Raw genomic sequence first — 24,720 nt, forward strand, 5'->3', positions numbered from 1 at the left:
CAGGAATGATGATTGAGCGTTTGAAGCAGCATGGGATTCACACTGCTCCAGTGATCTATTTAAAATCAGTGTGAAGATGGGGGCCAGCTGGTTAGCACAGGATCTAAGACATGCAGGTGAAATGCCATCTGGGCCTGAAGCTTTCCTAATCTTTTGTTTCCGAAAGACACGGCACACATCGTCTTCACAGATCTTAAGTGCAGGTTGAGTAGCAGGAGGGGGGAGGAGCGGGTTTGCAAGAGGTGTTGGTGTTTGTGTGAAGTGAAGGTCAGAGCGGGTGTGGGGTATGAGATTGGGCCTTTCAAATCTACAGTAGAACACATTCAGGTCGTCAGCCAGTTGTTGGTCCACCACAGGGTTGGGGGTAGGAGTCCTGTAATTTGTAAGTTGTCTCATGCCACTCCACACTGATTTAGGGTCGTTAGCTGAAAACTTGTTTTTCAGCTTCTCAGAGAATCTTCTTTTAGCCACTCTGATTCCCTTATTCAGTGTGTTCCTGGCCTGATTGTACAAGATTTTATCCCCACCTCTGTAAGCATCCTCTTTGGCCTGACGAAGCTGCCTGAGCTCTGCTGTAAACCATAGTTCGTCGTTGTTAAATGTTAAATAAGTCCTAGTAGGGATGCACATATCCTCACAGAAACTGATATATGATGTAACAGTATCTGTGAGCTCATCCAGATTGGTGTCTGCAGCCTCAAAAACACTCCAATCAGTGCAGACAAAGCAGGCTTGTAGTTCCAGCTCTGCTTCATTGGTCCATCTCTTTACAGTCCTTACTATAGGCTTAGCAGATTTTAATTTCTGTCTGTAGGTTGGAAGAAGTTAAACCAGACAGTGATCAGATAGTTCCAAAGCTGCTCTAGGGACAGAGCGATATGCATCTTTTATTGTTGTGTAGCAGTGATCCAGTATATTTCTGTCTCTGGTGGGGCATGTAATGTGCTGTCTGTATTTGGGCAGTTCACGTTTGAGGTTTGCTTTGTTAAAATCCCCAAGAATAATGAAAACTGAGTCCCGGTATTGTTGTTCCGTGTCTGTGATCTGATCAGCCAGCTGCTGCAGCGCGGCATTCAAACACGCATTTGGCGCGATGTAAACACTCACTAGAATAAACAAGGAAAACTCCTGCGGCGAATAGAAAGGCTTACAGTTAATAAAGAGCACTTCCAAATCTTCTTTAATGTTGTTATATCGGTACACCAACTTTCACTGATGTAAAAGCATGTTCCACTGCCTCTCATTTTCCCCGTTAACTCCGCGATGCCATCCGCCCTGAACAGCTGAAAGACCGGCAGATGTAATGCGCTGTCCGGAATGGCTTCACTCAGCCAGGTTTCTGTGAAGCACAAGGCAGCAGAGGTTGAAAAGTCCTTGTTTGTGTGGGTGAGGAGATGTAGTTCGTCCGTGGAGGTGGATGTTAAAGTACCTATGGGAAAAAGGAGGCAAAATCAATTTTAAAGAAAAAGTTAATGAATAAGTGGCAAATTAGATGGGACAGTAGTAACACAGGGAGATGGTGTTATAGTATTACACAGACAGTAGGGAGCATACATTTTCAGGGAGGAAATAGAGAAGAAGAAGTATTGCTGTCTAGATTAAGACTGGGACAAACAGGGTTGAAATCAACACTGGCACTTATGGGTTTGCATGAAAATGGATTATGCGATGCGTGTGGTGTATCTGAAAATGTCATGTGCTTTTTATGGTAGTAAATATTAATTATAGAGATATATTATTTGGTCACTTTAAGAATGGGGAGGACAGAATGAAGAATGAGGATATTTTAGGGAAAGGTTTAATGGACAGACAGGTATGCAGAGCACTAATTTAATTTATATATGACTCAGGTCTAGGGTCTAGAATATAATATGTGTGGATGGAAATACTCTACCTAATCTGGAGCATGAAGAGCTAATTGTGAATGTTAGAGGAGCTGAACAGGCAGCGCTTGCATGAGCATGCGCTCTGATTGGTCCACGGATTGGGAAGGAGTATGAAACATCTATACAGATTTTTAAACTTCAGACTCATCACCAATGCAAAGTTTAATTTGCCATCCAGTACAGTAGGTGGCGATAATACTCCTAAAGAGTTGATCGCCATTAAACAAGAAGAAGAAGAAGAAGCGTTCCCAAGATGGCAGCCGAGTGGACTGACTTGCCTTGAAAGAGACTTTGATATTATTGAACAAGCTACGCGGCAGTCTACTGTGCAATCAAAACCAATGCATAAGCAGGTTGTGTAGACTTTCTTCCATCTCTAAGTGTATGATTTGTTTTAAAATGGATAAAACTACTATTTACACGTTTTATGGCTGTACAGAACATCGATGAAACAGTCGGGACGTGAAACTAAACAGCAGTGTTTTGTTGTTCAAAACGTGCAAAGAGAAATCGTTTTTGTTTTGTGTATTTCAAAAGCAGCTGTGTTCAAACGTTAGACTGGAGTGTTTATTTTATAACTAGTAGCTTGCATGTTACCTGCTGATAGTAACGAGTATAGAAGACAACGTTAGCATCTCCTTATTATCTGTATACAAAGTCATTTTATTTGCACTGAATATCGGACGTCTGTTTGGTGTCGGATCGGTTGCATGCTGTTATTTGGTGTCAGCAAGGACAAATGTAATTACAGCCAAATTTGGACACTGCCACTCACTACAGATGTTAGTTACAGTGTTTTAATAGAAACAAAGCATGGATAGGTTATTGCTTATGTTCTGATCCTTGACTAGAGATGTGTGTTTGTGTTGATGCAGATTAGAAAGTCACGACTATTTGCTCCAAAATGCCTTTGTTTGGCAACACATTCAGTCCCAAGAAAACACCTCCTCGGAAGTCTGCATCCCTTTCCAATCTACATACAGTACGTGCAAATAAAGCTGTTTGTTAGATGCATTTGGCATAAAGAATATTTTTCTCATTTATTTGATTAATTCCCCTTTGCTTAAATCACTTCTTGTTTATTTTCAGTTGGATCGGTCTACACGGGAGATAGAGTTAGGTCTGGAGTATGGAGCCCCAGTAATGAATATTGGTGGTCAGAGCTTGAAATTTGAAGATGGCCAGTGGATCACAGGTATAACATTGTCCTCCTACAATAAAAGCCCAGTTAATATTTTGATGATGATGAGCAGCCTATTTAAGAAATATTTAAGAATGTTTTTATGTTAATCACAGAGTCAGCAAGTAATCTATCAGGAAAAGAGGTACAGCGATTGAAGAAAAGGAATCTACAGTTAGAAGAGGAGAATAATCTTCTTAAGATAAAGATTGAGGTTCTTCTTGATATGGTGAGTGTCAAATGAATGTGCTCAAAGCCACAACTTTAGAAATAGGTAGGCTAAATGAACTTCATGGATGTTACATTTTTATCTCTGGTTCTACTTCAGAGACTAGATGTACAGAATTTGACAGATGTTCCTCTTTTGAAAAATAACAAGATGTTGATTTGAATTTATATCGTTTAATCTATTCTGGGATTTAATGTGTACAATGAAAAATTATGTGTAAGCAAAAAGGAATGTAAAAAAATTTCCCTTCAGCTTTCAGAATCAACAGCAGAAACACATCTAATACAGAAGGAACTTGAAGATATAAAGAATAATTCTCGAAGAAAGAAATGACGGAAGGAAATAAAGGCCTTACTGATTAACTCTTTTAAAGTTCTTGTTTTTTAAAGTGAGTGTGCTTTCTAAGTTGTAGTTAGTAGATTTTTTAAAAGACTCTATTTAAATATAAGTTACAGTTTAAACAATTGATTAGGTTTTATGTGATTGCTTTTGTCACATTTAGATCACTTTTTTTAATTTGCTCTTTCATTGCCAATTGTATGAATAAACAAAAATATTTAGGTTGACATCATGTCATAATCTTTGCATAGCCCTCTAAATATTTTTTTCTTCTCTTTTCTACACATCATTTTATTAGCCTTAAAGCATCTACATTGTGTATTCAAGCAAAATACCCTCATGACTTTCCTCGTCATGAAACGGGCATTTGAATTGGTCAAAATGATCTCAGATTACATTAAAAGCAGCTTAAATTTACTGAGCTTCATGTTTAGAATACAATAACTTGTCACACTTAAACCAGTTATACCTAATCTTCATTTCTACGGCCCCAGGAAGTGCTCTTGAAAGTCCTTAAACCACTCTGCATGTGTAGATTTAAATGTGTATTCAAATCACAGGAAACAATTACACTCTTTCTTTGGTTGAAGAGTATGATTAGCCAAGAGCTGTGACGGTTTAAGAATTTTCTTGCAGATTTAGGGAGATTTTCTTATGGCATGTACTACACTCCTTCGGTTGCACAAAATTATTATTATTTTTTTTAACTAATAAATTGACATGAAACCATTTTGTTGTAAAAAATACATAAATAAAATTGTACAGAATTTTGTGAATTTTTGTGCTATTTGCAAATGGGTATTTCTTGACATTCTTTTCATCTATTTAACATAACCTTTCCCAAGTTAACCTCATCGAAACACACTGTGTGTAATATTTTGCTGTAAACTCGTTGTAAATGACCCGTATCTTCATCATTTCTCTACAGAACCTCATTACATTTATCAGTGTATTAACTCGGTTATGTTTTTAGAATGAAAGTGCTTTGTACAAGAGGCTGTACTGATGTCAAAACAAGTAAACAACCCACCATGGGTTCTGTAATGCCACTTATGCTGTCCAGGAATGTAGTCTTATTTCCTATAAATAAGAGACTTTATGGGCATTACAGATTATTAATAGGAGGGTCGAGAAAAGGAAGGAGGTGTACCAGAAGGTTTATTTAGCAGATTATCCTCCAAAATCCACAGTGCAATGAGGCTTGGGAGTACATTATGTATCTGTATACCAAGGAGGCCAAGTCCTCATACAGCTTCCTGAAGGGGAGTTCTGCGTCACATCACAGGACAGGTAAGGCAATTATTCAGCTAGCTAGGTTGCGGCTATTTGTGTTTTAAGTGGCCTAAAATAAAGTAAAAATTGTCCTTAAATTGGTGTGTTGATATTTCATTAATGTTTATGAAGAATTTCAGCTGATTTTGGAGCATCTAGACTTTTTCCACTTTCTGTAACCACTCATTTGAGTGGCTTTCTTCATCAATTGTAATATTCTTATATAGTCAGTTTGGTTAAAACTAAACAGACCTAAAAAAATTAATTAATTAAAACAAGACTTCCACAAAAATTCCAAACTAATTCTAGAGATACTGTTTTATGGACATTAATATAAAATTAATAAGTGAGCAGTTCAAATTGGCTGGATTCTGTTTCATGCAAAGAATTGGCGTAACAAGCTCAATGTAGAATTACGTTTCTGACTAACAAAAACTTCCAGGGATTTGCTTTTTAAACTATTTTTTTCTCATATGAAAAATGACATATGAAAAGCAGTGATTAACCTCTTAAATCTGCAGGGAGGCGTTATATGGCAAGCCATTTTATCACTTTATTACCAAGTCCCTGGATGCGTAAGTTTAGCATATGTGGTATCATTTGAAAGCCTAAAATCTGAACTTTTTAGAAAACCCCATCTCTTGCATCTAGGTACATAGAATAACAAAATAAGGCCTGAAAACATTTGTGTCACAAATTGGCCCTACCTAGAGGTTGTAGAAATTTTAAAATGAAAATAAAAGTCCTTCACATAGCACTTAAATAGACAAGTCATATATCAAATGAAAGCTCTCATTCTCAAGAAGTTAACTGCATGTTTATTTTGTTGCCATAATACCACAGTTTGAATTATTTTCAAAAATACCACACAGTTAAATTTTATTTCGGTAAGGCATAAAATGCAAATGGCTCTCTTCTGTGCTGACCACTGATCTGTAAGCCACAAATAGCTTCAAACTTGATATCAAGTCATACCTTGGGTTGTTGGCTTTAAAATGAGTTAAATAAATTATTTGTTTACTTGTTTGTGAGCTTGCTTAGGTGAATAATCCAATTTTGTGTCAAAAATGTTTTCAGCAAAATACAAAGTTCAGTAGAAAAATTATGAGAAACAAATCATCAGCAAAATAGGTTCTCATCTATTGAAGATGAAATGTTACACATCATTTTAAAGCTGGGATTCTATTTTCCAATGACACCTAGATTGGGCCTCTAGACAACTCAGAAGTCAAGATATTCAACAAAACATTGTGGAAGTTCTTAGCACTTAAAAAAAAAGACTTGTCTGTGGGTGAGGGCTAAAATGTGTATTTTGCTGTCCAGTGGGATAAATTAAGAATTTTTGCTCGAAAATAGAGGACACAGAATTGAAATGGTATGCTTTTAAACTTTAGAAATAATTTTAAACATATACAATGTTATTAATTATTGCAATAATTTCTTAAAATGAAGGGGGTTATCTGTAAAATGAGACAATTTTTATTAAATTAGTCCACTGTATGTGCGAACAGGGAGCTTTTAAATTTGAGTATGAAAATTTTCAAGGGCAGTCCAAAATTCCTGCAGAGCATAAGAGGTTAAGTAAAATAAGCTCAAGCAAAACAGAAACAAAACTAATCAATAAACTGAAAAAAAAATTAATAATAATAATAATAATTTTAAATAACAAGACTTACTTGTATACAGAAGATAAAAGGTGATCAGCTAGTTCAATATGATACATACATAAATAGTGATACTTTGTATCTAAACATAAACCAAATGGTACACAGTGGATGACGGATAAAAGTAGTCAATCTCTTGATAAGTCAGTTGACCTGAATGTTCTTGTTGACAGTGCACATGTGCATTCTAGAATCTTGCCGTGTGTTACATACTAACTTCGTCTGTGTATTGTGGTAAAGATTTGCACTCAACATGGCACGTTGAGTAGTTAATGAGTAGTACTTATTACAAAACTTCTCATCCTGCTTCCCTCTGAGAAAGTGTCTTTTGATTGTACATATAATATAAGAATATTGTAGTTTTTCTTTTCCTCCTTTGCAGGCCCAACACCATCATAAGCAACTATGGGAATTAAAGTGGAGGAGACAGAGACAGTACGTCCCCCAGATGGTGGCTGGGGCTGGGCTGTTCTGCTGGGAGGTTTTGTCATCACTGGCTTTTCATATGCTTTTCCAAAAGCTATTAGTGTTTATTTCAAAGAACTGATGCGAGACTTTGACTGTGGTTACAGTGACACGGCCTGGATTTCATCCATCATGTTAGCTATGCTCTATGGCTCAGGTAAAATACAGTAAGCCGAATGCCATCAAACCTTAAAAAGCAGACAATCATCTTAATTTTCATTTACCATGAAACTTGATCAAATAATTTTCATTTAATCCAGGTCCAGTCTCCAGCATCATGGTTAATAAATTTGGATGTCGTCCAGTGATGCTGATTGGAGGATTACTGGCCTCAGGAGGGATGATAGGTGCCTCTTTCACTACTAACATTATCCAGCTCTACCTCACTGCAGGTGTCATTACAGGTGATTGAAATGTAATGTACTGACATTGCTACACAAGCAATAAACAACCCAAATCTTTGTTTTAACCAATGAAAATGCTATCATAAAAGTACATCTGGAAGATGGTAATGTTTATGCTCGTGGACAAATATTGGACAGCAACACAAGGAAAATGTAACACATAATGCCTTTCCCTCCTCAAAGGTCTTGGCCTTGCCTTGAACTTCCAACCATCACTGATTATGCTGGGGTCTTATTTTGACAAACGGAGACCACTGGCCAATGGACTGGCTGCAGCTGGAAGCCCAGTATTTCTGTCAGCTCTTTCTCCATTAGGTCAAGTGCTGCTGAACCGTTATGGATGGAGAGGAGGATTTCTGATCATGGGTGGTCTTCTGCTAAATTGTTGCATCTGCGGAGCTGTTATGAGACCCCTGAAATGCAAAGAAAGGAGAACGATGGCGAAAGGAGAGGCCTACTCCCAAGAGCTCAAAGAAATGCTGCCTTCTAGGGCCGGACAAGAGAGTAACATTTGTAAACACCATAATGCTGAAAAGCCTAGGAAAAAGAAGCTTTTGGACTTCAGTGTACTTTGTGACCAAGGGCTAATTATCTATATCATTGCAAAATTTATAGTTGTCCTTGGCCTGTTTGTTCCAACTATTCTCTTAGTCAACTATGCTAAGGATCAAGGAGTGCCCGACCAGGATGCTGCCTTTCTGTTATCTATTATAGGATTTATTGACATCTTTGCCCGTCCCACATGTGGCATATTGGCTGGTTTTAAATGGATTCGACCCAAGATGCCTTATTTCTTCAGCCTTGCCTTGCTCTTCAATGGCCTAACAGATGTTTGTTCAGCCACAAGCACAGATTATAAGGGGTTAGTTATCTTCTGTGTGTTCTTTGGGCTCTCTTATGGCATGGTGGGTGCTCTACAGTTCGAAGTGCTAATGGGTATTGTGGGGACAAGCAGTTTTTCCAGTGCACTTGGCCTAGTGCTCCTCATAGAGGCAGTGGCTGTGCTGATTGGACCTCCCTCTGCTGGTGAGTACGGACGTTAACGTAAATGTTATATTATTAATGTAAAAGTAATAATATTTTTCCTTCCTGTTCTTTCCCCCTACAGGTTATTTGGTAGATGCTTACAAGAACTATGAACTCATTTTTTACATGGCTGGCGGAGAGCTGATCACTGCTGGAATATTTCTTTCCCTTGCATCATTCTGCTGCATTAAGCAAAAGAAAAGAAAAGACTCATCTAAGATTCATCATGCTGATGTGGCAAATAATCATGTTAGGAATGAATCAGATCAAGCCTAAAAGATGAAGAGTGAAGAGAGCTCTGCTGTTTGGAGAGTGACATTTACATACAGTTAAAGATGAACTCATTAAAAAGGTTTTACTCCTAAAGAAATTATTTCCCAATGTATGTATAAAATCATGACCCCTCACATGAGGTCATATCATTAACCTTATGCGGGGTGTCCCCTCATGGGGGTGCCCATGTTAGAATCACATGATCAGTCGAATAGTACTCACTTAATCTCAGTAACCACCCAGTTATTGGACATTTTCACTCATGGATTAAATGAATCATGGCTGACTTTGAATAGTGACTTTCTTCAATGGCATCTGAAGCTGAAAACTATAGATTTTGAATGAGGTTGCATCCACCCAGCAAGATGACAGTGTAATGCTGTTCACTTTGTGTTGGAATCACTGTAATTACGAGATGGCAACTCTGAGGTTCTACTCGGAGCCGTTCATGTTCTGGGAACTAGGAAGTTATCCGTTTCTATGAAAACACTTATGCCAAAATGGCTTTGTTGTTGATAACAGCAAAATATTTTTCACTACATTCATTTATTAATTCACCTCAATATGTTGCTGCAAAATGTTTAAGTATAAAGAAAACGTTATAGGGAATGATGGCATAATAAAATAACATATCAAACAGAAATATGTTTTCACTACCTTCAACTGTTGAGGCCGCTGCCATATTAGTTCTATTTACATGACATCACGACTTTCAAGTCGGAGCTTTAGAATTCTGAGATTACAACTTGTAATTACAAGTTCTACAAAGACATAAACGCTTTTTACAAGTTGGAATCTCGTAATTACGGTAATTCCGGCATGATGTGAACGCACCATGTCCAAGATAGCACAAATACAAATGATGAATATATGATGAAATAAATGATAAATCTCTCCAGAATTAAACAAAATAATGCCATATGCATCCCAAAAGCACTTTTGAACTTATTCATATTTCTAATATCTGTATTACACAGAAAATATCATGGTATGTTAGATTTACACATATGCGTTATTTGGAACACAGTCTATTTGTGAATAAGCTAGCTGAATAAATTGGCCATAAAATGAGACAAGCAATAAAATATATGATTACAGCACACCATACTGGCTAGCTGCAGAGACAGTTTAACAGAGATGCACTACTGGTATTAAAATGAATGGGAGAAATTCGAACGCCCAATGGTCAACGGATGTAGAAAAGAAAGTCCCGCCTTTCAGGTAAAAGAGCCACTCACCATTTAGATGTATTTGAGGCTGCTGACACCAATCTGGATGAGCACACAGATACTGTGACATCATATATCAGTTTTTGTGAGGACATGTGCATTCTTACTAGGACTTATTTTACATACAACAATGACAAACCGTGGCTTACAGCAAAACTCTGGCAGCTTCGTCAGGCAAAAGAGGATGCTTACAGAAGTGGGGATAAAATCTTGTACAATCAGGCCAGGAACACAATGAATAAGGAAATCAAACTGGCTAAAAGAAACTACTCTGATAAGCTAAAAAACAAGTTTTCAGCTAACAAACCTGCATCAGTGTGGAGTGGCCTGAAAGAATTTACTAACTTCAAGACAACATCCCCCAACACTGTAGGGAACCAACAACTGGTTGAAGACTTGAATGTGTTCTACTGTAGATTTGAAAAGCCTAGTATCACACCCCACACCCGCTCTGACCTTCACTTCACACAAACATCAACACTACCTGCAACCCCCCTCCTGCTACTCAACCTGCACTTAAGATCTGTGAAGAGGAGGTGTGACATGTCTTCCGGACACAAAAGACAAGGAAAGCACAGGGATGGTGTTTCACCCACTTGTCTAAAATCCTGTGCTAACCAGCTGGACCCCATCTTCAAACTGATCTTCAATAGATCACTGGAGCAGTGTGAAGTTCCATGCTGCTTCAAACGCTACATCATTATTCCTGTCCCAAAAAACCCAAAATCATAGGACTTAATGACTACAGACCCGTCGCTCTGACATCTGTGGTCATGAAGTCATTTGAGAGTCTGGTGTTGGCCCACCTGAAGGACATCACTGGACCCTTTCTAGATCCCCTTCAATTTGCTTATCGAGCACACAGGTCTGTGGATGATGCAGTCAACATGGGATTGCATCATATCCTGCAACATCTGGACAGACCAGGGACATATGCAAGGATCCTTTTTGTGGACTTCAGTTTGGCTTTCAACACCATCATCCCAGCTATTATCCAGACTAAATTACACCAACTCTCTGTCAGTGGATTACCAGCTTTCTGACAGACAGGCAGCAGCTTGTGAGACAGGGGAAATTCACTTCCAGCACCTGTACAATCAGCACTGGTGCCCCCCAGGGATGTGTGCTCTCCCCACTACTCTTCTCCCTCTACACCAATGACTGCATCGCCAAGGACCCCTCTGTCAAGCTCCTGAAGTTTGCAGATGACACCACTGTCATCGGCTTCATCCGAGATGACGATGAGTCTGCATACAGAAGGGAGGTTAAACAGCTGGCTGTCTGATGCAGTCAAAACAACCTTGAGCTGAACATGCTCAAAACGGTGTAAATAATTGTGGACTTTAGGAGGAACCCCCCCAAAACTGTCCCACCTCACCATTCTAAATAGCACTGTGGCAGCAGTGGAGTCATTCAGGTTCCTGGGCACTACCATCTCACAGGACCTTAACTGTGAGACCCACATTGACTCCATTGTGAAAAAGGCCCAGCAGAGGTTGTACTTCCATCATCAGTTGAGGAAGTTCAACCTGCCACAGGCACTGCTGATACAGTTCTACTCAGCAGTCATTGAGTCTGTCATCTGCACTTCTATAACTGTCTGGTTTGGTTCAACTACGAAATCGGATATCAGAAGACTACAAAGGACAGTTTGGACTGCTGAGAGGATTATTGGTTGCCCCCTGCCCCTCCTTCAAGAACTATACACTTCCAGAGTGAAGAAAAAGGCTGTAAAAATCACTCTGAACCCCACTCACCCTGCCCACTACCTTTTTGAACTGTTGCCTTCTGGCCGACGCTTCAGAGCTCTGAGCACCAGAACCGTCAGGCACAGGAACAGTTTTTATCCCCAGGCTATCCATCTCATGAACAGATAAAACTGCCCCTTTGAGCAATAATTAATGTGCAATACACAGCTTAGTCTTTTTATATTATCCAACACATCCTACCACTTATGACATTACATTCCCTTGCACTGTACATAACCGATTTGTATTTAGATTTGCACTACGTATGTGTATGTGTGTGTGTATGTATATGTATGTATATATAGTCATATATGTGTATATGTATGTATGTATATGTATGTGTGTATGTATATGTGTATGTGTATATATATATATATATATATATATATATATATATATATATATATATATATATATATATATATTGTCTATTGTGTATTCTATATATATTTTTTTCTTTTCAATATTTTTCTATTTTTTATTCAATTTTAATTATTTTTTAAAAGTCTTGTTGCTGTTTTTGACTTGTGTATTTCTATATATACTTATGTTATCTATTCACTTATTATTTTTATTTTTTATTATCTCTGTCTTGTTGCTGTATTGTTTGTTCACTGGAAGCTTCAGTCACCAAGACAAATTCCTTGGATGTGTAAGCTTACTTGGCAATAAAGCTCATGATTCTGAGACAGACATAGGCTGTGTCTCGTTTGGAAGGCTGCGTCCTCCAGAGGTCGCAGTTGTCGGCCGCATACGTCATCGAGGCAGTCTCGTTTTATTATATATATATATATATATATATATATATATATATATATATATATATATATATATATATATATATATATATATATTTTGTCTTTCTTTTTCTTATTTTTTTTTTTATCTATTGTCAATGCCTTTTATGTATATGCACTTACATTTATACAACTGTTAACCTTTTCTGCATTCCCAATAAAAATAAAAAAAATACAAAAATGTAAGCCTGCAGATGGCCGGTCAGTCAACTCGAGAACGCGCATGCGCATTAGCTTAACCTTTACTGATATATTTTTAAAAATGTTCTTTGATCGCAATTTTGACCAACTGTTTTAGAGATTTTGGTCTTTCCCAAGTAGACCTTACTTATCAAGTAGATAGGAGCTGTACTTTTGTGCCGCTTGTAATAAAAGAAAGTTGCCCGGGAGCGGTCCAAAGACGGCCGCCGAGTGGACTGACTTGCCTTGAAAAGGACTTTGCCAGCTGTCTCTATCTAAAAAATAATTTTGATTGGTCATACTAGCGTTTGCTCGCAAAGTCTCATGACGTCAATCCCAGGAAGCGGTAAATAAGTGCTAGCAAAGGGAACAAATTGAGCCGACAGTGTTGTTTTATATTTCACATTGATAAAGCTCCGTTTTAGAAATTGACAGACCGCGACGCAAAACAGACCTTACCTTCTTAAATTTGACGACCAAAACTTATCCTTTCCCTTTTAGTTCGCCCCCCCATCGTGTCAGTTATCACCATGCCGAGAGGAGGTGAGTATCGTGCGCCTGGCGTGTGCTAATCTACTTTAACCAGCATCCCGCCATATTCTCCAGTACAATAAAACACTTTTGTAAGACTTATTAGGAAGTATGGTATGGACGTGATTTCCAGGCACTCAGTGATATCTTTTAGGAGCTTGTTAGTAGCCACAGTCTCTCTTTAATGGTTGAATTGAGATTGAAGTGTGGAAGCTAGTAAAAGCTCGCGCCACGCTTGACATGTGATTGTCGACTAATTTAACTGTTCACAGATGACTCTTACTACTCAGGGATGCATTTATCGAGTCAAGAAGGCTGCGCCGACATTTGCAATATTGCTAAAGTGTGTGTGTGTGTGTGTGTGTTTGTTTGTGTGTTTGTGTGTTTCATTTTACTTGTCCGGCACATCACAGGCAAAAGGGGCCATAAGGGCCGTGGGAAGCAGTTCAGCAATCCCGAAGAAATTGACCGACAGATGAAAGCTCAGAGGGAAATGGTGAGTGTACTAGTATTCACCCTCTGTCCCTTAAATCCCTGCCATTTTATGCTTAGGGTGACCAGATTCCTGCTTGTGGAAAACGGGACAGCCCCCTACCAGCAAAAATTAAATTGACTATCCTTACCTAGGCGCAGATCAGTGCGAAGTAGTGGGTGCATCCACATCTGTAACTGTTGTCAATTTTCAAGAGTTTATCGTAAAATGCAGAGCAGTCCAAAATTAAGACGTAAGAAAAGCATTACCTTCATGACTGTTACACTGAGTCCATGCTGTGTACATTAATGAGAAAACTCGCTCCATAGATGCAGATGTCCCAGGCAGGCATAAAACAAACTCCACAACCTTGGCTAAGACTCCGAAGTTGATGGTCTTGCTCTCCAGCTCACGAAAAACGTCTGTCCATCTCTCAGACATGGCCGTCTTGTTCATGTTCCACTCAGTGATGCGACGAGTCCCACTCATCAAAGAGTGTGGTTTCATCAATCAAACTGAGAGCGGGGATTCTGGAGTAGAAGTGTTTGAGGCTGTCTTTCAACTCTGGGATGTCCCTCAGTAGGGCCCACTCAAGTTTTTTGTGTTCTCCAATGAGCGGCTCCAATTATGGAGGCAATCCACCGATGCTGAATAAAAGTTTCTCACTGCACAAAAGAAATCATCCGCTCGCATGTCACCAGCTTCAACCAGGGCATCCAACTGCTTTTAACGTCAGAGGGTATGAATGGTTCCTCCAGCCTAGCCTGCAAGACCTTTCTCAGGTCATGAATATGCAAAGCTATGGCAGTGCACAACAGAATGATGCAAAAAGTCCCTCACTTGCGTGCACCTTGTCAGATTTGGAACTTTTTTTCTCAAAAAAATCGCTAACACTTGGTGTGGCACACTTACCTTTAGCATTATCCACATGCTTTTTGGTATGAACATGCTGCACGATGTCAGTGCGGCCTCCAAGGGCGATGGAAAAGCGAGCTCTACAAATCTCACACCTCACTTTACTAGGCTCTGTCTGTGACTCCTTTTTAGAAATGTAAACTCTTTTTGAAGATCCTCATTAAATGTAGATGCACGCTTCGTTGACATTTTATAGGCGATAGAGAAATTTTAGTAGAGGAGAAATACGGGACAAAACACAATTTTTTCAGAATAAGTCGGGACACTAGGAAAAAGTGCTTGAATACGGGACTGTCCCGGGAAAAACGGGACATCTGGCCATACTACTTATATTATGTGCCTTAGCTGATGTTTAGTTTAGTTTGCATGATAGAAAGTCCTTCACTGAAGTGTGATTCTTTTCTTTTGTCTGGGTCGCAGGAGGCGAATGAGGGGGCTGAACGTGAAAGTGAATCCGGGTCTGAAGAGGAGAGCAGCAGTGACGATGAAGTATGAGGTTCTAATTAAATTCACTTACGGTACTACAAATGATAAGGTCTAATGTGACAACTGTTTTAATATGATAGTGAAGGTTTTGCAAGGGGTGAGAGGAATACTGTCTTATACTGTATATGTACATGTAAATTTACTGTAACTGACTATTTTGATGAGCTAATTTTTCTTCTGTCAAAGCAACCTAAAAGGAAAGGTGTGGAGGGATTAATTGAAATTGAGAATCCGAATCGGGTCTCCCAGAAGAGCAAGAAGGTCTCTGAAATTGATGTTAGTGCACCCAAAGAGCTCTCACGTCGGGAAAGGTATGTGGGGCAGCATAATAACCGCCAAGATTATTAATAGTAAGTCACATAAATTAAGATAATGTTATAATATGTCTGTAACGGGTTCACATGGGCAAGGAGGAGGCGGGAACCGGCTGAGCAGTCAACGTAAACTTTTAATGATACAAATGAACAAAACACAACATAAAACTGACACACACAACTTTGTGTGTCTCTCTGTCTAACTGGCATCCCCAGCTCCTCTTTATCCCTCTCCCCGCTGATTAGGCTGATTCAGCGCCAGGCGTCCATCGTTATGTCCCGGCCACGCTGTCCGCCTCGTCACAATTTCATTGATTTTGTTTCTTTGTTTCTCTGGTTTCTATATATGTGTTGCTCTGTGTAGGGAGGAGATCGAAAAGCAGAAAGCCAAGGAGCGCTACATGAAGCTACATCTAGAGGGGAAGACCGAGCAAGCCAGGGCTGATCTTGCCAGACTGGCCATTATCAAAAAGCAGAGAGAAGATGCAGCAAAAAAGAGAGATGAGCTAAGAAAAGGTAAGGTGACATTGTTTTTTTATTTTCTATTTTTTGTTTTATTGCTTAACGCATTATACTGTGTTTAATAGGGGTGTAACGGTTCTCGGTAAAAAACCGAACCATACGGTTTGCCACCCACGATTCGGGAAGCATTGGCACCGCAGTTCACCTCAAATTTATTGACGCATCTGGAGCACAAGGTTTTGTGAAGAAAAGAAAGCATCAAATAGACACGCACAGTTACAACCTCCGCTAATGCACCTGAATGGATCTGTAAATGGATGCGCTCTGCCTGTGTTTCACGTGGGTCAGCTTGATTACATCAATGTTCTGCAAGGTTGTGTGTAGTTGAAAATGGCAAGTGGAGAAAACGAGCCGCTGATAGAGAAACCCCTTGCGTTAATCAGGTCTCCTGTCTGGAAACATGATCTTTTTGCAGTCAATTACAACAGCGATGGTCAAAAAACATCACTCGACATGAGTGCTGTATACTGGTAATACATTGACATATGATCATTTATGCTGAAATCGCCAGGAAAAGAGCCGCAGATGAGCTGAAACTGCACACACTCCCTTTCATTTTTAAGCAAACACTCAGTGCTGATTCGGACAGGCATAAAACAATAACTAAAGCGATTGGGGTGTTCATTACCAATGATATGTTTCCCTACTCCGCTGACGAATATGTGTGATTGCTGCGTATGATTAAAATGCTCAAGCCGCATCACAACATCCCTCGTATCCATTTTAATAGCAAAATTCCTTCTGTAGTCATGTACAGCTTCCGAAAATTGAATATATGTGCAGTAGAGTTTGAAATGCATTTTATGTCGATGCATGTAGTGTAATAGTGCAGGTATTAAGTTAAAATGTTGATTTATTAATTCGAAAAAAGTTTTTTTTTAGTTAAACCATGGTTTTACTATAGTAATATTGTAGTAACCATGACTGCTGTCACCATGGTTTTCTTTGCAGAAATCAGGGTTTTGATACAATTAACCATGGTTTTACAACAGAAATACTGTAGTTTCCATATAGTAACCATGATTATAGTACAGTATATATTGTAAACATGACAGTAGCAATGTTGATTTTGTGGTTACTATGTTTTTACTACAAATACCATAGTTAAACTATGGTTACTGTAGAGCAATTATTTTTATTCGGGGCAAACCTGTTGAAGTGTGTTACCAAATAGAGTATTCTTTCTTTGGATTTGGCAGTAAAAAAATGTTTTTTTCTGTACACTGCAAATACAGAACCGTACCGAAACCATGATACAAACTGAACCGTGAGAAATTTGAACCGTTACACCCCTAGTTTTTACACTGGAATTGACTGATGATTCATCACAGCAGCTTGAGGCTGTTTACATTGAAGCCTCAAATGTGCATGTCATCTCAGAATGTTCACTAGTAATCTCTAAAATGGACCAATTAACTTATCTAGCTCGACTTCGGCATCAGTAGAATAGGCAACTCATTTTGTTTATGACTTGATTTTCAATGGGAATCTGTTGATAAAACTAGTGATGTCAAAAGTACAGATACTTTGGTACCAAGTCGATACTAAAATAAATATAGATGTCACGATACCAGTGTTTCTGCAGTACTGGTGGTACCGAGAACCGACTTAATCTGATACACGCACTCTGTCTGACTGACACAACTGCTTTCAAATTCTCACACTCATCTTGAATTTGACATATTTAGGGAAAATGTAATGCACAATTAATCAAATTAAAATCTTGATATGTCTTAGTGTGATTTATTAAACTGCGAAAGACTGCAATCTTGGTCTGCATGAGCTGCGTGCTTTGAAGTGAATGTGAGAAGCAGTCATGAATCAACTCCACAGAATCATGCACGCTGTGTTTTATGAGATGACAGAGCAGAGCACTTATCCACTGTGCAGCGCATGCCAACTATATATTTATATAATGAAATCACAGTATCTGCACTTTAATGAGCACACTGGGGCATGTAGTGAACTGTTTATCTGGACAAGTGAAGCTCCTGTCAAAAATACATCAAAAAAATATCTTGATTCAAAATAAATGCTAGACGCCTGAAATGCAAGAAATGGCTTCAAATATATTACAACTGTATAGTAAAATGTAATAATCACTGTAGAAATAATAATAATATTAAGAATGAATAACAAGAGAACACTTGACGGACACATGCATTTGTTTTAATTTATTACTATTTACATTGAAATGTAACTTTTTAAAAAGGTTAAAGAATGTGTTCAATAGAACAATACCATATAATAATATTTTTCTATTAGAATATGTGGTATTCAGTGTAGAAATGTTGTTTCCTATTCAATTCGCTATGTACGTGTTGTAAGGAATGTTTCATCACTTTAAAATACACCGATCAGCCACAACATTAAAACCAGCTGCCTAATATTGTGTAAGTCCCCCTCGTGCCGCCAAAAGAGCGCCAACCCACATCTCAGAATAGCATTCTAAGATGATATTTTTCTCACCACAATTATACAGAGCGGTTATGAGTTACCGTAGACTTTGTTAGTTCTAACCAGTCTGGCCATTCTCTGTTGAACTCTCTCATCAACAAGGCATTTCTGTCCACAGAACTGCTGTTCACTGGATGCTTTTTGTTTTTGGCACCATTCTGTGTAAACCCTAGAGACTGTTGTATGTGAAAATCCCAGGAGATCAGCAGTTACAGAAATACTCAAACCAGCCCGTCTGGCACCAACAATCATGTCACGATCCAAATCACTGAGATCACATTTTTCCCCATTCTGATGGTTGATGTGAACATTAACTGAAGCTCCTGACCTGTATCTGCTTGATTTTATGCACTGCACTGCTGCCACCCGGTTGGCTGATTAGATAATCGCATGGATAATTGTGTGTGCCAGATGGGCTGGTTTGAGTATTTCTGTAACTGCTGATCTCCTGGGATTTTCACACAACAGTATCTAGAATTTACTCCGAATGGTGCCAAAAACAAAAAACATCCAGTAAGGGGCAGTTCTGCGGATGGAAATGCCTTGTTGATGAGAGAGTTTAACAGAGAATGGCCAGACTGGTTCGAACTGACAAAGTCTACAGTAACTCGGATAACTGCTCTGTACAATTGTGGTGAGAAGAATATCATCTCAGAATGCTATTCTGAGATGCGGGTTGCCACTGTTTTGGTGGCACAAGCGGGACCTACCCAATATTAGGCAGGTGGTTTTGATGTTGTGGCTGATCGGTGTAAGACTGCTGGACTGTTTTATAGCTGTGCCAGTTAAACTACCTATCTCTAGCTATGTATTATTTACACTGCTAGTGCCTGCTTTTTAACGGACAAACCTCTTTTTTTTTTAATTATTATTATTATTATTATTATTATTATTATTATTATTATTATTATTTTTATTTTTTCAGAAAAAGAAGCAGAAGAGACAAAGTCAAAACGCTAGCCCGACCACCATCCTGCAGGACAGGGCTTTTCTGGGGAGGGAGGGACGGTACATTATAGCTAGAGGAAATGGCTCAGAGGCTCAGTGGTATCCATTCCTCAGAAGTTGGAAGGAGATTTGGACATTTACACGAAGTGAAACAGGAGGGGTGTATGGTGTTGGAGCTTGTTGGGTTATCATTTTACAACACTGCCAAGCTTCACTCACTGAATCCCTCCTTTGACACTCTCACTGTGCTCAGACTATAAAGCTGCTGGAGTTTACTCTTAATTTTGGCATTTCTTTGAAGTTATCACTATTAGATTAGATTGGGATATTATGGAAGAGGTATAGTTGGAGCTGTATGGACATGGGCTTCTCTGTTCTGATGCAGGAAATGGTTCTAAACCGTGTGGACCAGGTTATAGTGAGGAACAGTCAAACACTAACCAAATATTATGCATGTATAGAATAGGGATGGGCATTTTGGTCATTTGCCTACTCAAGTACTCGGACTAATTACTCGATTACTAGTGTGTCTTATTCCAGTGGATTGTCTATTCATTATTATAGGCTGTTATAAAATAATCTGTTGCAAAATGTACAAAAGATTGCATAATCAAAATATAATGCATCATATTTTGTCATTGTGAAGATTCGCTGCCCAACTCAATGAAAGAGTGGGCACAACGTGCGTCTGTCTGTTCCTTCAGGTTACTGTAGTAATCTTAGTAAGCATGCACCAGTTTTTTTAGTGACTGTCTGAACCGTCCATTTTCAAATCACCGTTGGCTTAACAGAAGATGCCATAACCATCGCGTTTTTAATGTGTGTTAAGTTGAAGTTTAATTTTGAAGACGCTGCGTTCTGTTCCATTTAGCTACGCGCTGTCTAGCTGTTTGAAACACTTGCAGTGGGTTGAGTCCACTGCCACACGCCTGGTGTGTGTGCATGTGTCTCCCCGAGTGTTCGCTCCTGTGGGAAAGCCACAATGCTCTGTATTGTTGATGCTGTGATGATTCATGAAGCGTTCCATTCAACTCGGAGAGTCAGAATTTCCACTGTTCAGCTGGGGAAAGTGCAGCGGAATGACTCTTTATGTCAGACCTCTAACTTGGAAACTTGTGCGGAAATCTTCAACTCGCATTTCACCGAGATGCAGGTGTGTGTTACGTCACGCAAACATTTCGGCACCCAGGATGGGGAGGTTTACAGTCAGTGACAAAAATTCACTTTTATTGAATAATATCCATTAACGAGTCTTACATTTAAATGATAATAAAACGTGTTTAGCAAACGTTTTGAAGAGACAGGTGTTCAAAACACGGTTAATTACACTCTATTGGTTATCGTAATGATAGCAATGCAGCATCGTGTATCAGTTTGGTTGCTATGAGATGTCTCTGACAATCAATGTACCCCTCAAAATCACAATGTAATCAATCTCAAAATTTAAAAATAAGCTCCCTCTTTGACACGGGTGTTTAGTTGTCAGGTAATTGTCACTGAATTTCGAATTAAGTGAAAGTCACATGCATGATCACCATTGATCATCGTTTTCATGATCGATCATTGCTGCCACGTTCGAGTACTCGTGCCCATCCCTAGTATAGAATGCCATCAGACCTTGTTCACTTTTGTGGCCTCATTCTGTAGGTGTAAAACAATAATGCTGTTTTCATTCAGATGTGTTCATTAGTGGTTGGTTTTTTGTTTTATTTATTACTTGGTGTAATCAGGGCATGTTGAGATTGCTGTGACCTAATGCTGCATTTATATCCTTATTTAAAATGTCAATGTTTTTAAGAATGGAAAAAAAAAAGAAAAACAATACATACTCCATGCAAGGTAGTAGTATCAATAGACCAGTATTAAAGTCGTTGCATCAGCACACCTGAGTTGTTGCATGTCCTTTAAGAAAAACAGGAAAGTGTGTTCACCATGTAAACGACAATTCCCTGTTTCTCAGGGGTTTTGTATTTCTCTTGAAATGGGACCATTATTTTTGCCAACTGGTGTAACCTCTTAGTGGTTTGAAATGTTTTATGCTTTAGCCCACTGCTAGGTCCTGACTTGCATTGACCATCTAGGAAAAGCAATATTACCTTGATGATGACACAATTGTGTTGTCTTAAACGCAATTATTACAAAATGTTTTAACATTTGCAAACCATTCACCAGTATGGAAATTATAATATTTACATAGGGGAAATAATAGGAAAAAAGTGTAATTGCAAAATTGAAATTTTGCTGTATACGAATAAACGCATTGGTAAATGAATACAGTACATGTGTCAGCTGCAATTTCTATAATGCTCAGAGAGAGGGCAGAAATATTGATCTCACATTAATGAGATGAGAAATAAGCAGAGACTTTCACAACTTTAAGCTGTCGCCTATAGATGGCAGTGTTTGACATTTGGAGATCCCACTGAGACCGATCACGGATGAAGTTTAGAAACAAAAGCTGTACAAAAGAAACTACATACATTTCAAAGGCCATGATGACCAACTGTCATGATGTTATAAGGAGAAGAAAACGCGAAGATGAGATTACAAATTGTTAAAACCTTGATTACCTTATTAAAGTGCTTCCTTGTACGTCGCAGCTTAGCGAACGTTTTTATGACTTTAGTGAGGTTTTATGGCATTAATGAGTAAACAAACTCCATTGCTGTTGATGTAAGCTACATTCATGTTTCTACAGTTATTTTTCCTACAATAAAACCATGGTTTGAAAAAACAAAACATTTAAGTCACAAAGATTCTGAAAGCAAAGTTTGTGTAAGAGACCCTGTATTTCCCCCACATGGCACATTTACTTGAGCCGTTCCTCTGGTTTCAGTTCATTGTCTTAACCACAGTGTTTCCCAAGGTAGCTTAATTCTTTTTGAGATGACACACCTAATGAGATATAAAAATTATTTCCCCTTTCACATCCTGCTATTTGCACACACAAACGCTACTTTTTATGTTTAATTGGTTGTAATGTGGACATATAAGCTGCTTAAATACAACATGTGTAGAGTATGATATGAATATTAACACAAGTAAGACCGAGATGAACGTGAGCAGAACACCTGGTGCTCTCAATATCAACGGCAGACAGCTTCAGCAAGTGGCTGAGTTCAAGTATCTTGGAAGTGTCTGCATTGAAGACGGAAAACTGTACAGAGAGAGAAAGACCAGCTTGCACCACTCATGAAGCACCCACACATCCCCATCGAAACAAAAGCAACCACTTTCATAACCACTTCGACATATCAATGTCAGATATGGACTCAAAGTCTTGAGCGTAAGATCATAACATGCAAAATGCGATGCCCGAGATGAAGAGTCAACAAGACCAGACACGATATGATTAGAAATGAGAAGATAAGGGAAATGGTAGGAACACAACCAATCCACTACTATATAGAACCACAACAGATCAGATGGCTTGGAAATCTCAGCCGTATGGGCACACACCAACTGGCCCACAAAGCACACAACAGCAGAAAGTCTGGATACAAGGCCAGAGGACCACCAAGAAAAACCTGGATATAGGACTTCAAATAAACATTGAGAACACATGGCTGTCCACCCATCAAGGCCTGCTGATCGTCAACTTCTCCCTGTGATACCATTTGTTATAAGCGGACACTTGTGATTGCCAGCTAGTTATGAGTGTAGGATACATTTATTTACCCTTGGATGGTCTTAATTATCAAGTGCCTACTTTAAACCTGCTGGGTAAAATGTACCTGTTTTTTTTATTTTATTTTATTTTTTTTAATCATCAGTTGCAAAAGCTTGTAATAAAAGCTCTGTTTGCTCTATCTCTCTACTTTTAGTATTAGATAATTCTGCTAGATGGCAACAAACACTAGAAAAGCATTTTTCTATTACAATATACAGATCTGAAAGGCAGGGGCGCCCCAACGTGATATGTAACTCCGCCCATAGATATCCAGTCTTTTTTATCTCGGCCTCTTAATGGACTACAAGCTTGATCTCGGTGTCATTTGAAAGCTATGAACATCAGCTTTGCAATGATAATAACATTTCATCATAAACAGGAACATATTCAAACATTGATTTGTTTATACATTTTTTTTTTTTTTTTTTTTTTTTTTTTTTGCTGAACAGCATTTTTCTTGAGACATAACAGTGGATCATTTACCCAGACAAGCTGAGAGACAAGTAAAAATAGAATTTTATTTTAGAAAACAACCTAAAAGCTGATATAGAGTTTGAAGCAGTGATTGGAGCAGACTTTTAATTAACTTTTTTATTCACAATTTCACTTTGAAAAGTCTTTTGATGATTATTTAAACAAAATAATCAAATAATTAATAACCATAATTTGCAATAATTCTACTTTTTTAATAGGTGTTTATCTAATTTTAAAATGTCGAACATCTAATAAACAATGAACATGAACAGTAGAACAAATGAATGTCAGTTAAAAAAGTGTGTATGTGTGTGGGGGTGGGGTTGGGTGGATGGATGGATTCTTTTTTTGTTTTTTTTTCCCTTTTCTCCCAATTTGGAATGCCCAATTCCCACTACTCCTCGTGGTGGCGCTGTTACTCACCTCAATCCGGGTGGCTGAGGACATGTCTCAGTTGCCTCCGCTTCTGAGACAGTCAATCCCCGCATTTTATCGTGGCTCGTTGTGCATGACACCGCGGAGACTCCCAGCATGTGGAGGCTCATGCTACCCTCCGCGATCCATGCACAACTTACCACGCGCCCCATTGAGAGCGAGAACCACTAATCGCGACCACGAGGAGGTTACCCCATGTGGCTCTACCCTCCTTAGCAACCAGGCCAATTTGGTTGATAGGGAGACCTGGCTGAAGTCACTCAGCACACCCTAGATTCGAACTCGCGACTCCAGGGGTGGTAGTCGGCGTCAATACTCGCTGAGCTTCCCAGGCCCTCCCGGGGTGTGGGTTCTTGAAAATATGAGTGTGAGTGTATATTTTGAACTTTTCTACCATTTTACAACTTTCTCGTAAGTTTTTATTTGATCTGGAGTCAAACTGACCTGGAGGTACAAAGTAGGGACTTTTTTTGTAGCTTTGTTTATAAATGCATGAAGTAAAAAAAACATACATTGCCATGTTCAGATAACGTCTGTGGAGGATGTCATGAAGTTTCATGCTGAATACTTAAAGTTAAGTTGATGTAAATCAGAGTTAAATGTTCAAACATTGACCCGTGAGTCCATCCAAGGGTTAATTTGATATGATAAACTACAGTGCAGCAATATTCAATTGAAACAGCACTGTACAATAATCCACAAATGTGTGTGCATATATTTTCAAAATATAGGTAACATTTGTAAATGTATTAGGTATCATGAACTAACACTGAACATTTATTAATATAGATTTTTTTTCATTGT

At 38.7% G+C, this 24,720-nt stretch overlaps 3 protein-coding genes across 3 annotated transcripts; all 3 read left to right on the plus strand.

Annotated features, from left to right (window-relative positions):
• Positions 1-2,118: 2,118 nt before the first annotated feature.
• On the plus strand, positions 2,119-4,921 carry cby1 (chibby homolog 1 (Drosophila)). Its single transcript, XM_051674379.1, has 5 exons — positions 2,119-2,239; positions 2,762-2,868; positions 2,976-3,081; positions 3,183-3,295; positions 3,548-4,921. Exons 2-5 carry the CDS (start codon positions 2,791-2,793, stop codon positions 3,626-3,628), a joined length of 378 nt encoding a protein of 125 aa, XP_051530339.1. The 5' UTR covers positions 2,119-2,239; positions 2,762-2,790; the 3' UTR covers positions 3,629-4,921.
• Positions 4,922-6,975: 2,054 nt separating this feature from the next.
• Positions 6,976-9,018, plus strand: slc16a8 (solute carrier family 16 member 8). Its single transcript, XM_051674781.1, has 4 exons — positions 6,976-7,192; positions 7,296-7,439; positions 7,623-8,465; positions 8,548-9,018. Exons 1-4 carry the CDS (start codon positions 6,976-6,978, stop codon positions 8,739-8,741), a joined length of 1,398 nt encoding a protein of 465 aa, XP_051530741.1. The 3' UTR covers positions 8,742-9,018.
• A 3,981-nt stretch (positions 9,019-12,999) lies between these two features.
• pdap1a (pdgfa associated protein 1a) lies at positions 13,000-23,191 on the plus strand. Its single transcript, XM_051674782.1, has 6 exons — positions 13,000-13,235; positions 13,637-13,719; positions 15,031-15,099; positions 15,283-15,407; positions 15,775-15,926; positions 19,315-23,191. The coding sequence occupies exons 1-6, from the start codon at positions 13,223-13,225 to the stop codon at positions 19,347-19,349; spliced, it is 477 nt and encodes a 158-aa protein (XP_051530742.1). The 5' UTR covers positions 13,000-13,222; the 3' UTR covers positions 19,350-23,191.
• The last annotated feature ends 1,529 nt before the right edge of the window (positions 23,192-24,720 follow it).

Source organism: Myxocyprinus asiaticus, chromosome 36 (assembly GCF_019703515.2).
Source record: "Myxocyprinus asiaticus isolate MX2 ecotype Aquarium Trade chromosome 36, UBuf_Myxa_2, whole genome shotgun sequence".
Lineage (NCBI taxonomy): Eukaryota > Metazoa > Chordata > Actinopteri > Cypriniformes > Catostomidae > Myxocyprinus > Myxocyprinus asiaticus.

What these genes read in the sequence shown, in the direction of transcription:
- cby1 (XM_051674379.1), top strand. Translation starts at nt 2,791, where the DNA reads ATGCCTTTGTTTGGCAACACATTCAGTCCCAAGAAAACACCTCCTCGG. An exon ending in CCCTTTCCAATCTACATACA is followed by an intron (nt 2,869 to 2,975) that starts GTACGTGCAAAT and finishes GTTTATTTTCAG; the next exon opens with TTGGATCGGTCTACACGGGA. An exon ending in TTGAGGTTCTTCTTGATATG is followed by an intron (nt 3,296 to 3,547) that starts GTGAGTGTCAAA and finishes ATTTCCCTTCAG; the next exon opens with CTTTCAGAATCAACAGCAGA.
- slc16a8 (XM_051674781.1), top strand. Translation starts at nt 6,976, where the DNA reads ATGGGAATTAAAGTGGAGGAGACAGAGACAGTACGTCCCCCAGATGGT. An exon ending in AGCTATGCTCTATGGCTCAG is followed by an intron (nt 7,193 to 7,295) that starts GTAAAATACAGT and finishes CATTTAATCCAG; the next exon opens with GTCCAGTCTCCAGCATCATG. An exon ending in GATTGGACCTCCCTCTGCTG is followed by an intron (nt 8,466 to 8,547) that starts GTGAGTACGGAC and finishes TTCCCCCTACAG; the next exon opens with GTTATTTGGTAGATGCTTAC.
- pdap1a (XM_051674782.1), top strand. An exon ending in TGAAAGCTCAGAGGGAAATG is followed by an intron (nt 13,720 to 15,030) that starts GTGAGTGTACTA and finishes TCTGGGTCGCAG; the next exon opens with GAGGCGAATGAGGGGGCTGA. An exon ending in GAGAGATGAGCTAAGAAAAG is followed by an intron (nt 15,927 to 19,314) that starts GTAAGGTGACAT and finishes TTATTTTTTCAG; the next exon opens with AAAAAGAAGCAGAAGAGACA.